Here is a 15,950-nt window from a genome sequence, read left to right on the forward strand (position 1 = left end):
TAATAAAACCCTGCGCTAATTAGTAATAATTTATATATTATTATTTACTAATAAATAAATAAAAATAACAAGTTTGCAAAACTGTTTTTGTTTTCATAAAATATAGTCTTAACGAGTTTTTTACTACAGTACCTAGCTAGGTACTATTAATCTTAGAGGGACATTTTTATCCCTCAACATAATGATACTTTTTAATGATACAGTCATTAGTAAGCAGTTCTAATCAAAATTCCAAGATGGTGTTTTTATAAAGATGCTTCAAATAATTTTTATAAGAATACAGGATTGTTGTATGTAAATGGCTTATTTATGCTCTCCAACGATATTAATAACATTTGTAATCTTTATATATAAAAATGAATCGCAAAATGTGTTGGTAAGCGCATAACTCGAGAACGGCTGAACCGATTTCGATAATTCTTTTTTTATTATATTCCTTGAAGTACGAGGATGGTTTTTATGTAGAGAAGACGTAAATATGTACCACGGGCGAAGCCGGGGCGGACCGCTAGTGAAGAATATAAACGACGTATATACTAGTAAAACAAAATATATAAAGGCAATTTAATGCTGTTTATATTACATTTTTTAATCTGATAATTTATGAACTGCCGAAATATCTACAGACTTAGTTTAAAGCTTTCATAGTAATTTAATAAGAACTCGATATAAATTCAAGCAATCTAGAAATGTAGCGCTTCGTTTCTTTTCCAATACAGTTAAGTAATATGTAGTAATTAGTATCCAAAACTTATTTTTTATGATATTAGTATTTCAATGGTTTCCTATCCTCACAATTAATTTTAAATCCATACATCTATTCGTCGTACTAGGATTTTAGAAATGTAACTAAGCTTTCCTAAAAACATTTGAAGTGTTAGTAATTACTCATTATGTCGGTTTGGAAACGTTTTTTACAAAATTACCAGCTTCATACAATTATCTCACAGAAACATTGTCATCGACGTATAACCCCAAAACAAATATATCCTACTATCCTATCCTACTAATATTATAAATGCGAAAGTTTGTGAGTTTTTTATTCTTTCACGCAAATACTACAGAACCGATAATAATGAAATTTAGCACACATATATACAGGGTAACTTGGATAACACATAGGATAGGTTTCATCTCGGAAATCCCACGGGAACGGAAACTATAAGGGAACTTTTCTTTGAAAACGCGGGCGAAGCCGCGGGCGGAAAGCTAGTATATCATACATTGTTAATTTTTGTGTACGATATTTCCTATAGAATGTTTCCTAATAGACAACAGGCATGATTATTACAAACATAAGATTTCCAATCCAGCCAAATCTTTAATTTTCATCCATCATTCCTTTCGCCAGACTCTGTAACTGAAACGCTATTTCTGATTTAAATTAACCGTAATGATAACACTGTCAGTACTATAACTAGACCTGTCAAAACCTAAACGCCTACACAATTACGCATTAAGGTATATCTAGCTCAACGAGCATTATTAACACAGATGCCTCAATGTCTGCCTATGCATTTTAGACTGTGGGCACAATGCAAGCGATAGCGATTTTATATTGCTATTCATTTCTCTTAGAGGTTTATAATTTGAGTTATGAAACTTTAAAGCCCCGTTTTATAACATCTATATAAGTGTTAAAATCAAATACAACAAAATTGAATAAAAATATTAAGGACTAGCGGTCCGCCCCGGCTTCGCCCGTGGTACATATTTACGTTTTCTCTACATAAAAACCATCCTCGTACTTCAAGGAATATAATAAAAAAAGAATTATCGAAATCGGTTCAGCCGTTCTCGAGTTATGCGCTTACCAACACATTTTGCGATTCATTTTTATATATAAGAGATAAGCTGTGTTAATAAAATAGTTAACAACTTTGCAACTTTGTCAAACAGCTGTTGCTTCATTGTATAAATAGGGGGCTCTAGATGTACTTTAAAATGTTTATAATTAGCAAATTAAAAAAAAAAAGTGTGTGCGTGTAACCTTTACGCGCGATTGAAGTAAAACTTCTTTGGCGTTGACGCCATATATCACTGAAATGATTAAATATTAACTTAAATAAATAAATATTATATTATAATTTAATTATATTTATTATTCATGTGCTTTACAAAGATTATTTAAATGTTATATTAATATTATTCATTCGAAACAGGTAATTGAATGTCATCATAATTTCTTACGTACGAAATTATAGGTTTGTGGTAACTATAATGTGAAACATAAATTTTACTCTCTAAATTTGCTACTTTTCTTGAAAATACAGCATCTATCGTTGTACCGAAACGCGTTGTTGAATGAAGTCGAGAAGTATTCATAGATAAATCAAATTTTTCTTCTAAAAAATCAATTAACGGCTGAGATTCCTGAGAGCGAAAATTAACATTAAAATCTCCAGTTAGAATCATCGATAATTACTATTTAAGGTTGATGTTCCGACCGTCCCTCCATACATTTTTGATTACCTCTAAACACTTAACACAGACACTATTTCTTTAAAACTAATCATTTTATCACTTCTCTATAATGAAATGTGTGCGCGTTCGACCTTTTTAATCAATAATTTACAATATTTACTTAGAAAAACAACAGTAAAATACCGGAAAAATTTGACACTTCTACAGTAGTGTGCGTGACTTTTGCCAAGCGAAACACGACATAAAGCACGACATCTAGCGCATAGACTATATACTTATTACAGATCTAGCGCGTCAATGTCTAAACGAAAGGCGATGTTTAGACATTGACGCGCTAGATGTCGTGCATTCGCGTTCGTTATCTTATGCATAATGAGCATAATTCTAATAAATCAAAGTTCTGTGTAAAAATTGAGTAATTTCATTTCCAATCGTTCAAAGAAAATAACAATAAAATAAAATAAAACTAATGACCTTAGAAACTATGTTTTTTTTATTTATTACTCATTATTGTTCGTCCGTCGTAGGTCTGTAAACTGTATTGTACACTGAAGGTAAATGGTACTGTAGGTACTTTAGTTCGGCGTCGTCGCTCGTCGGCTTGATATAAAATTACATTCTTGATTTCATTGACACGCGCTATGATTTGCGCGCGGAATTTCTTGTGTTGTGAATTTATTTTTGTATGCTATGCATTTTAATTGATTCAAATTGCAATGTTTCTCTAGTATGCATTTGAGACTATATTGTAAATTGTAATAATTGATCGTGGGTATAGTAATTAATTATTCTAATAACGCAATTAGTAATATATGTATTTTCGGTGGGATTCAAAACAAAAAATTGGCCCGTTATTTTTATGAAATTTCACCACATTGCAAATCACATCAATCATAGTTCATACACATGTATGACGAAAGTGATTAGTATTGTGGCTAACATTGACTCATCAGTTCATCACTGAAACCAGTGATAAATCAGTACCTATATCATATTGTGTTTGAATATTTTTAAACAATGATATAAGTATACAATTATTATAAATCGGTAAACTATCAAAGTAACCACAAACTTGCAAACATTGGTAAAATGTCCAGTAGTTTATGAGCCTATTCATTACAATCAAACAAACAAACAAAGTTTTCCTCTTTATAATATTAGTGTAGACAAACACTATGAATACGATCACGAATGCAAATTCGGGGATTTTCTAATTATTGCTAAATAATAATTGAATTCGTTTTGAAATACTCTATAATTTTTAGTGTATAAATAGACATTTATAATGTGGTGCTCATTTTTTTTGTACTGCTAACGCTATTGTAGGTACCTATTTTCGTTGTTTTATTTCAAGTGAACACGGCCATACAATTTTGTCACGAGCCGCCTATGATTGTAGGTACTTTTGTTAGGCTCCTTCGTCGTCCGCGTCGGCTCGAAAGTTCTTGATTTCATTGTCACGCGCTATGATTTGCGCGCGGATTTTCTTGTGTTGTGAATTTATTTTTGTATTATTATTATTTTTTATTTATTTTTTTTATTTTATTGATTCAAATAAAATATTTCACTAGTATGCATTTGAGACTATATTGTATTATGTATAATTTATCGTAGGTATAGTTATTCTTATAACGCAGTTATATTTTCGGTGGGACAATTTGACCCGTGATTTTTCTGAAATATCACCACGTTGCAAATCACATCAATCATACACACGTATGACGAAAGTATAGTGGCTATAATTGACTCATCAGTTCATCACTGAAACCAGTGATAAATCAGTACATATATCATATTTTATTGTGTTTGAATATTTTTTAAACAACGATATATACAATATTATTATAAATCGGTAAACTACCAAAGTACTTCCGAATTTTCAGACAGACAAACAAGTAGTTTGAACACGCAGTTTTCTTATACTAGTAGCAAAAATCAAAACCATAATATTATGTTTCCCTACTATATTTTACTAAAAGTCGAGTGCGTCGAAATCGTAAATAATAATATGTTTTTCACCTTCCTGGTTATTTTCCCATAGTAAATAGTGTTTTAGGTTTGTTGTTGTAGGTAGGAATAATAATAATTATTCTTACATGTTGGTTATGAAATGTATATTGAAATAATTTACTTTTACAAATCATTAGTGATATAAGTTTTGAGTGAAAATGCTTGGATCAGCAGGTACTTCAAATACATGTTTTGATAAAAAAAACAATAGTGTAATAAAATAAAACTGCGTTTTATTGTAATCAATGTTGACAATTTTAAATTCCAAAATTATTGATCAATAAAATAGTTTACACCAACAAATATAACTTTTATTTTTATAACAATCGTTCATAACTTCATAATATAAACCGTAGCAGGTGGCGTTTTGAAGTTCTGTCTACTCATACAGAAAAATGGAAAACTTGTTTTTTTTGTAAACAATTTATTACTCATGTTGTTTGGCAACTCGAAGCGTGGTCGTCCGTCGTAGGTACTTTTGTTCGGCGTCGCGTCGTCGTCCGCGTCGGCTTGATATAAAACATTCTTGATTTCATTGACACGCGCTATGATTTGCGCGCGGAATTTCTTGTGTTGTGAATTTATTTTTGTATGCTATGCATTTTAATTGAATCAAATTGCAATATTTCTCTAGTATGCATTTGAGACTATATTGTAATAATTGATCGTGGGTAGGTATAGTAATTAATTATTCTAATAACGCAATTATATTTTCGGTGGGATTCAAAACAAAAAATTGGCCCGTGATTTTTATGAAATTTCACCACATTGCAAATTATATATTATACAATTACAATTACAATTATTATAAATCGGTAAACTATCAAAGTAATTACAAACTTGCAAAATATGCTTTTCCGAATTTTCAGACAGACACACAATTTTATTAGTTTGTTTTAGCAAAGTAGGTACCTATACCTATACGCTTACGTCGCGCGTCGCGTCGCGTCGTCGAAAACGGTGCGCCCAGAAACAAACATACCTAATTCAGTTACAATCCTTTTTTTGTTCCGTAATTTATTGTATTTATTCTAATACGATTTTTTTTATTCGTCGGCCAGTTCTACTAGGTATAAAAAGATAAAATTGAAATATAATTATTGTAGCGACAGCCATATTATGTTACTATGTTTTCGTAAATATGTTTTTCACCTTCCTGGTTATTTTCACATAATCTTATTATAATATTCTTATATATAAAAATGAATCGCAAAATGTGTTGGTAAGCGCATAACTCGAGAACGGCTGAACCGATTTCGATCATTCTTTTTTTATTATATTCCTTGAAGTACGAGGATGGTTTTTATGTAGAGAAAACGTAAATATTATGTACCACGGGCGAAGCCGGGGCGGACCGCTAGTATATATATATAAATGAATCGCAAAATGTGTTGGTAAGCGCATAACTCGAGAACGGCTGAACCGATTTCGATAATTCTTTTTTTATTATATTCCTTGAAGTATGAGGATGGTTCTTATGTAGAGAAAACGTAAACATGTACCACGGGCGAAGCCGGGGCGGACCGCTAGTCTTATATATAAAAATGAATCGCAAAATGTGTTGGTAAGCGCATAACTCGAGAACGGCTGAACCGATTTCGATAATTCTTTTTTTATTATATCCCTTGAAGTACGAGGATGGTTCTTATAGCTAGAGAGCTAGTTAGTTTAGTTTTAGTGCAGTGGCAGTGTAAATGTTGTTGTTGAGGTTATGTAAATTTAACACTTTAGTTAACTACCAAGATATAAAGAAATGAGGATAGGACACAATAACTATTGGTTGAGGTATTTATAAACTCATAATATACTTTTAAAAAAATCACGTTTTAATAAATTTCTAGAATTAAATTAGAACAGCTGATTCAAAATAGCCTAAAAAATCTTAATAATAATAATTACGCTTCACAGCAAGAAGAAATGTACCATATGTACCCGCACAAAGTCGATATTGTGTTGCCTACCGTTCGACTCAATGGCTAGGGTTGTAACTACCTTTAATAATTATTACCAAACTAATAAACCGAGTGATGCGAAATAACCATAATTCTTTTAGAGTTTGATAAAATGATCAGGCAGGTATTTTCTTTAATCCTCTGAATTCTCGGTTACTAAATTGTATCGTTGAAATTATTCTTAATCGCGTAAATTTAATAAATAATCATATGGAAAACACTTTTCATTTGTTTTTTTACTTTCACGCCCAACTACTATACAATAATTACGTTGTTTCGGTATTTTGACGAGAAAACGCAGGAAACATCCGTTGTATCATTTTAGATAGATTGTATATTTTGTATCTGTAGAATTGAAATCAAAGCTATGTATATGTTGTCTCCATTCTTTTCTTATCGGATTGTTGATCCCAATGCGAATGCGTCACATTTTATAAAAGACAATTAAGAACATCAAAAATAAAGTGATACGTAAATATTTCACAGTGCAATATATTATGTAATTAATAATAATTATATATTTATGAAAAAATAATTACATCAGATTTAATAATAGCAATTGTTTTGAATGTACATAATATGAATAAATGATTACATCATAATAGTAATAATCACAATTGTTTTATTTCCCATTTGTTGCAACCCTAGCATATTTTCATGTAGCAGCAGAAGTACCTACACTGGCGGCGCGGCCGCGGCATCGTGCGACATCAAAGGCATTGCCTTACTAGGTAAGTTTATAATGACTCATTTCTTTTATTATATAATTTACGTTTTACTTTTACAGAATCCGATTCAATGGATTATGAAGACGAGTCACACAACGCCATACGATAGTGATGATGAATGAACATTTCAATAAATGCATGCGTGTTTTTTTATGTTGTTTTGTAATTATTGTTAATTGTTTCTTAAATAAAGAAATAAACTAAATATTTAAATGATGATTTGTTATTTGCAACACAACTTTATATTTGAGATTCTTTACAAATGTATATTTAGTTTTGTATCATCAAATTTATAAATTTTATTCCATAGTTTTCAAAATTAAATGTAAATGACCATAAAAACATTAATAAAGTAAATCATTGATGTAAGGTCAGGGAACGTAATACATATATACATCTGACCATGTAGAAGCTAAGTCTTGTTGACTGCTGAAGTCTGTAAAGTTTTGTTGTCTGCTGAAGTCTGTACGCAATGAAAATGTCTGCCGTTTCGAAAATAAGTTTTTAAGACCCTAATAAATAAAATATATGAATGGCAGATCTGGTCAAATACTTTCAAAATTGTATTTTTTTCAGCACTTTCATAAGTGTCTGCCAGAATGTTATCCGCGTGATAATGGTCTGCCATTGTTATTTTCCGATAGTAATAATAATCTATTTTCAAATATCAAAATGGCAGACGTGGTCAAATGGTTTCAAAGTTCGCCAAAAATTTCCACCTGTCTTACCTAAGCGCGCGCCCCGTCCACCACTCTGGGCTTAGTGACTCCTCATCTCATGTATAGTAGGTATAGGGGAATCAACACACAAAAATCCAGGTCTGGTCAAATACATACAGGTAGCTTTGCGCTAGCTCTCTAGCTATTACTTCTTATGGAGAGAAAACGTAAACATGTACCACGGGCGAAGCCGGGGCGGACCGCTAGTAAATAATAAAATAATAAATAGTGTATTAGATTTGTTATTGTATCTTGTATACCTACGAATAATTATTCTTACGTCTTGTTGGGAAATGTTCAAATACCTACCTATTGAAATAATTTACTGTTACAAATCATTAGTGTTATTAGTTTTGAGTGAATAGGCATGGATCAGAAATTCAGAATATAATATGCTACTAACTACTCAAATACATACATGTTTACACAACAAACACCACTGACCTCTATAACTATAAGTTATAGAGGTCAGTGACCGTCAGTGACAAACACTATGGATACCTACGCTCGCGAATGCAAATTCGGTGATTTACTAATTATTGATACCTAGTCATTGAATTCGTTTTGAAATAGCCTGTACTTTGTAATTTTTAGTGTTATAGACATTTATAAAATGTGGTGCTCATTTTTTTGTAATAAATCATCCCGAACGCTATTGTATTTTCGTTGTTTTATTTCAAGTGAACACCTATACAATTTTGTCACGAGCCGCCTCTGGCCTCTGGGTGAAATAAACAAGTCAAATGATTTTTGTTCTAATTGTATTTTGGTAGTAGTTTGTTTAGAATTTACATTACCATTGTTTAATTTTTATTTTGTATTTGCAGTAAAATAAAAAGATGAAAAACTTCATTAGGTATATTGTACGACACCTCACTCTGAATCGCGCTAGCGAAATTTTTTCGTTATAGAGCACATATACAACTTTCGGACAATCTTCATTGAGGCCGGCCGGCAAATCGAGTATGTCGAGAAACTTCACTTATTCGATGGAGGTATTCTACCTTCCTTCCTCCACAGTTGTGGGACCCCGACGTGCATTGAACACGCAGCTTTCTGATACTAGTAGCTAATATCAAAACCACAGATATGTCTGTGATCAAAACCATAATAATATTTTTACCTATTATTTTACTAAAAGTCGAGTGCATCGAAATCGTAAATATGTTTTTCACCTTCCTGGTTTTTTTTCCATAGTAAATAGTGTTTTTGATTTGTTGTTGTATGAATAATTATTCTTACTTGTTGGTTATGAAATGTATTTTGAAATAATTTACTTTTACAAATCATTAGTGATATTAGTTTTGAGTGAAAATGCTTGGATCAGCATAATATCATATTTGCTACTTCAAATACATGTTTTGATAAAAAAAAAACAATAGTGTAATGTAGGTAATAAAATAAAACTGCGTTTTATTGTAGGTAATCAATTTTGACATTATTTATTTCCCAAAATTACAATAAAATAGTTTACGCCAACAAATATAACTTTTATTTTTATAACAATCCTACTTCCTACTAATGCGAAAGTTCATACATGTTTCAAAAGAAAAACTTTTACTTTTACTATTATTTCAATTTATCCGGTTTAATTAAGACTTAATATTGATACATATGATCATTATAAATACAAATAGGAATTAACAATATAACGAATACGTGGCACAACTAAAATTTTACCGATACCACCCGTGGTCATTCTCCTTTGTGGGTCATTTGTAACAGGATGGCGGTTCTACAGCGAAACAAGAAAAATGATGGTCAGAACGCTGATACCGGATACCTTAAGATACTGTAATATAAAATATTACTAGATTAGATAAAATATTATAGGTAGTATCTTCACCGTGTGTGACGCGCTTTACATTCACGCCATCTAGAGTTAAATCTTTATCATTTTTGTATACGTCTGTGTGTGTAAACGACCCTGTATGCAATGACAGATGTTAAAACGCATAATTTTACCGAATTGGGTGGATTTTAAGGCAATGATATAACATATTTCAATAAAATATAATATTCAGTAACCGCCATGACTATTCCTAGGTTTGATGACTATTCCAATTACGCAAAAACTCAAATAAACTAGAAATGTAGAATTCAGCGCCATCTAGCGGGATATTGGCTGGGAACAGATCGTTGCAATCACCTTAAAAGTCGAGAACCTTCAATTGTGAAGTGAAGTAATTGCTGATGAATAAATTTTATGATATTTGTCAGGCTAGTATTTGTAGAAATATAAATAACAACGATAATCACAGGTTGGTCATTCGTATTAACACATCGAACCAAGACGATGTCACCAATTTGTGAAACCTCATCGGAAATTTGTGATAATATAGTTGGTGAAATATTTTGAATTGGTGTTACATTGTTCAGTGTATCTGTAGATGAATGATATACAGCTACTCCACCAGCAGTTGAGTTGGGTCGTTTGTATTGGGTAACGCAATAAAAATTTTCAATAAGAATTTGTTCGTCATTTTTCATCCAAGTTTCGGAAAATAACAGCAATGTGGACCTTTTTAATACTTTATCATTCAGATCAGAAACATGAGCACGTAAACTTTGGCAGTTGAAGGAAAATAGTGTAATGTTACTCTCATTTACAAGGTTATATAATTCTTCCTGTTGTGTTATTAGGCGAGAATTTGAAAGTCTTTCAAATTCACACTGTAAATCAACTATTCCCCCTGGACGCTTTCTTCCATGATAAAATTTGTTGTCATCGGTGTTTGAGACAATGAACAATCCATTTATATCAGTTACTCGTGATAATGCTACATATAACAGCTGCTGACTGTGACTTTTATTGTATTCATAAACGATTTGATCAAAAGTACCACCTTGAGACTTATGTATTGTAAGCGCACAAGCAGATACTAATGGAAAGTGATTTCTCTTTGCAAATATTGTCTTATTTCTATTCATTGGTACAGATGACGATCTTCGTAAAATTGGGACTGCTGTTCTACTAATGTTTAGAGTTTGAATATGATGGGCAGCTTTTTTCCTAATTTTCTCTCCTATCTTACCAGGAAACTCAAGCCATAAGCGTATGATGTTATCACTGTCATCACGTTCAATATACACTAACTTTCCAACACAACCGTTGGCTAAGCCATCAGATACATCAATATTGGTTGTAATAATGTAAAATTTGTTAAGAACTAATATGATTTCATAAGGCGATCCTCCTGTATCAATAACTGACATTTTATGAAATTGTTGGCGTACATATGCTTCTTGTTCAACTGAATGACAACCTATATACATATCTGTTGCTATGGATACTATTTTGTCTTCAGCAATATTTAAAATAGATTGATTATAATCCGCAACATGTTTATTTTTATTTTTAATTTACTTATTTTAAAAGTAATAAATAAACAAGTATATTTAGAAATTTTCAAAAAATTTTGCAATTTAAAATAATGTTTTTAAAACTGTTGAATTTTTCATTCACTTTGCTATTCACAATTGATCCGTTTGAAAATTTGAAAATAAATAATCCTAATTGATTATGATATTTGCCACTAGAGTGCGTTTCACGAAAGAGTTCCCCTGCCGTTATGTTGGCTTACCTGACTGTCAAAAACGAAAATATTTTTTTTTAATCAAAAATGACAGAGAAAATATTCTCCTTTCTAGGCAGTCGACCCCGTAAGATACGGGATAAGGCTAGGAAGAAAGGAGAATATTTTCTCTGTCATTTTTGATTAAAAAAAATATTTTCGTTTTTGACAGTCAGGTATGCCAACATAACGGCAGGGGAACTCTTTCGTGAAACGCACTCTAGCTGGCGTATAAGTCAAGAAGCGTCCGTATATGACATATACTTACAACCAATCAGAATTATTATTTTTAAATGGCGGAAACTACACAGCGTTACTTCCGTCAGAAAAAAAATCTGAGTTACTCCCTAGTCGCGCCTAAAGAAGTTTTACTTCAAAAACTGAGAAATCTGTGGTGAAAATTTGCTAAGATTCTATTGTTCTTATCACAATCATCACACTGACAGATAATAAATATGTGAAGTTTAATTTTTTTGCTATTCCATGCCGTTGTATAATATGATTAATTTCTTCGCAATTGGTAGAGTCATACAGATTTTATCTATTTTAATTAAAACTATCGATAAGTGCTTATATTAATACTAGCTTCCGGCCGCGGCTTCGCCCGCGTGGTGTTTTGATAAAAGGTAGTCTATGTTCTTTCTCAGGGTCTAAAGATTGTCTGTGCCAAATTTCATCAAAATCGGTTGAGAGGTTTAAGCGGGAACGCATAACAGACAGACAGACAGAGTTACTTTCGCATTTATAATATTAGTAGGGATTATTTCTATAAGTACAGTTCACAGCAGCGTGTAACAAAAATATATTGTTCTTAACGTTTGTACATGTTTTTTTGATAAATTTAACTTCAAAGAAATATTCGCTAATCGCTACAAAGCTCACAGCCTAAGAACTAAATACGCAAGATAATTGAATGGGCTTGTTTAACCGGCACTGTAAAATTGTAGCCGAGAATTTAACCTGAATCTAACTGCACTGAATACCGTTAATCATAATTCAGTTTTCTGCATTAGGCCTTTAATTCTTTGAAGGTCTCACCTACTTACGTTATTTATTTCTTGACGTTTAATATTATTGTGTTTGTAATAAAATCAAATTAATATCACTGGAACCCTAACTTTTCCCAAAACAATTTCCATATTATTGAAGAGGGTAAAACTTCATGGCGATATCCTTAAAAACATGGACCTTTTGATTTTATACAATTAGGCTACAGTAGCTGCATTTTCAATAATCTTCGAATTTTTATAAGTAAGGAATTCTGGACCCATTTTTGTCTTTTTTTGTTACGTTGCTTTCAATACGGTTTTGAAAGCTCTATTTAATAAAAATAACGGCATCTTCCGATTTTCGCATTATGAATTATGTTTCAATTATACTAGATGCTAGAAATGGTAGTTGTTATAAATTGATTGTTGTAACGTGTTACTCATTTTCCTTAATTTCGTATTAAAAACAACTATCCAATCGACCTAAATTAATTGTGTGTAATAGAAACACAACGGCATTGCTCTGTAATACTAAATTTTGCTTGAGCTATTTACAATGAGTTAAACAGTTAATAACATGATTGATTCACTGTTCTGAACTATTAAGCACTTTACTCGTTTTAGGGTTAAAATTATATTCATTATGACGCACATAATGAAAAGTAGGTTTCACAGTAACAGCTGTACAATGTAACATTGCTTATAATTAATATACATAATGAAGATAACAATAAAACTTAATAAATATAACTAAAAAGGCCCTCGAAGCTAGTCATTGTGCTTACAGTAGAGACTGGCAATCGTATATTAAAAACAATAATTAATTACATGCATTTATAAACGCCCGACACCACCTTTCATACTCTGCGTAATTAGAGATTAGAAAGACAATTTGTCATAATTAACGAAGAAAGTCGGCAAGGTCGGGTCCTGTCAGTGGCACAGGTGACATCAGCTATGCATAGCAATACGTATGCGCACACGCATCGCTTCCTGAGTACACATTATACCTTCGCAGGTAACGGGCCTATACCAATAGACGATATAGTATAATAGTGTCGTCCGTGTGAACCGTATCATTGTGACATTTGTTTTTTTTTTTTTTTGACAAAAAAATATTCGAAAATAAAATTAAAAAGATTGGTTAAGAAACAAAACGTTAGAAGAAGGGCTAATCTAAATAAATTGAATTGGGCATTCAGTGATTTAACATAAAAAGCAAAATAATTAAAAGACGAAGTTTTCTTCAAACGCTCCGAACTATTGAAACAATTCCATGCATTAAAAACCAATTAAGACCAATATAAACTCCAAAATGATGAACATTACGACACTCAAGATGATGCTGTTAATACTATTATGCGGTTTTGTGGAACCAGCACCGCTGCATATGCAGATGGGGCATATGCAATATCCTTTGATGCCCATGCCGAACTTGCAGCAAATGGTGGAATTGCAGAGGTTGCAGGCGAATCCGTTCTCTATGTAAGTACAAATACTGTCGATATTCCTGCGTACATATTTTGTTTAGTAACATTTGGTGTTGTTAGATTTGAAATAGAGATGTAAAAACAGCTGTGGTACCAAGTACATTAGATGTGCGATGGATTTTCTTTTTTAGCTAGTAACGTAGGTATAAGTAGGTATATCTTTTTGTAACATAGTTATATGAAAAATAATTAATCAAATTATCTAGCATTAATTGTTAATATTATAATGTAACTGGAAAATCTGATTTTATCATGGAAGAAAAACGATAATAAATCGTATAGTAAAATCATAAGTTCAAAAAAAACAAATATGGGTAAGTTATCATACATTGATTATGGAAGTATGTGACATAAATAGATTAATGTGTTAAGGGCGTGATTTAAATATTCCATCCTTGTACTAAAATGATAACCAATATAACATGGTAGGTTAAATACCCTGTTGCGCTTCTTCAGACAATTACTGTTTAAATTTCAAATCTTAAAATTCTACACAATTACCTGAATGATATTTTATTTTATTTATATATAAAAGAAGACTATACAAATGAAAGTTTGCATAAAGTTTAGAAAAATTCGAATCTAATCAAAAAATTAGATCATGCGAAGTGCATGCGTATTAAATAATAATTATTCATAAATTGCAGGATTCAACAACAACAACCGCTCGTCATCCTTCTACCGAATGATGATTTGAAGACAAGTCAGCTCGACGACACCGACCCAAAAACAAAAAGCGACTTTGGCAAAATCGACGAAGATTTAGATTCCGTTGTAATAGACGCTCCAGAGGAAAAACCACACAGAGCTTTAGTACTTTTACCTAATGCTAGATTCTCTCTCGGTGATTTTATTTCCTCCATACCGTTTTTGCCTATTGAAATCAATGTTCCCGATTCTATTTCGTGGGCATATAATGGAATAGCTAATGGTATATCTGGTATCATTTCTATTATTGGACAGAGATTTCCGTACCAAAGACCTATAGCTGGTCAGGATTCTGGAAGTCTAAAATCTGTATTGAATACATTACGATTACGGAACAAGCCTGTTATGGTTATGCCTTTTGAAACTCAAAGACTGAATCTTCCTATACAAGTATAGTAAGTATCTAGGGATACAATCTAACACCAAAGATATAAACATAGTAGGTATTTATTGTTCGCGTTGATGTTTTGTTGCTATAAAGTTTTATGTATTAATTTCGTTTATTCTTATGTGTCATAAATGTTTTACCATTAATTTATTGAATATTGATTCTATCGTATTCTACATATGTGTTAAATTTTGAATTAGCATCCAGATCACATCTGTTTCCAATAAACAATTGGAAAATATAACCCTACCAAATATAAATCGTTGTTTTAATCCCGTTAACGATCAACAAAAAACTGTTTACAAAACATGTAACGTTTATCAAAACAGAGACAGCATTAACATAGAATTGAAAGCATTAAAATTGGCAAAATGAACGCAATCTGCATTTCTAAAGAGAAATTCGGCAATCGATTTGTTATTTATTGTAGAAAGTTAATGGAAACACGTATATAGAAAATAAGGTAAACGGAGCTATTGTCATTTTATTGAAGGCGAAAACTTTTTCATATCAAAGCCGATTATGTCCCGTTATTCATATTGTATACAAATCAAACGAATATTTTGTTTCCATAAAAGTTATTTTAATGGTAACTGTGGTTCTTATGCTTTGATTTAACTATCAATATAGAAATATCATAATATACCTACCCACGATAACCCGGTTGTACAGTGTGCAATAATTAGTAACCCTATCTAACAAAATATAATACCTGAGATTCGATGACCATTTGTTTTATGATTGTGTCTTCTAGAAAGTAATAATTACGTTTGTAATACGTTATGTTTGTCGTTCCTCTGGATTCATTTTAATAAATTTTGCATAGTCTGTGCCAACTGCCAAGACAAAACTCTTGCAGAATAAGTACTTATTGATTTGTTAATTTTTTTTTCGGTATCCGTAATGAAAGAAAAATATGAACTGATATTTTAATAAATTGTAAGAAATCATACAGTTCGTTATTTTT

General features: G+C 31.5%; 1 protein-coding gene across 1 annotated transcript; it reads left to right on the top strand.

Moving 5' to 3' along the window:
• Positions 1-13,437: 13,437 nt before the first annotated feature.
• On the top strand, positions 13,438-15,619 carry LOC149904893 (uncharacterized). Its single transcript, XM_090107354.1, has 2 exons — positions 13,438-13,882; positions 14,535-15,619. Exons 1-2 carry the CDS (start codon positions 13,713-13,715, stop codon positions 14,989-14,991), a joined length of 627 nt encoding a protein of 208 aa, XP_089963480.1. The 5' UTR covers positions 13,438-13,712; the 3' UTR covers positions 14,992-15,619.
• The last annotated feature ends 331 nt before the right edge of the window (positions 15,620-15,950 follow it).

The sequence above is a fragment of the Colias eurytheme genome, chromosome 11, assembly GCF_061535395.1.
Source record: "Colias eurytheme isolate Ceu_HAF_F1 chromosome 11, ilColEury1 Martin Lab GWU primary, whole genome shotgun sequence".
In the NCBI taxonomy this organism is placed as follows: Eukaryota; Metazoa; Arthropoda; class Insecta; order Lepidoptera; family Pieridae; genus Colias; species Colias eurytheme.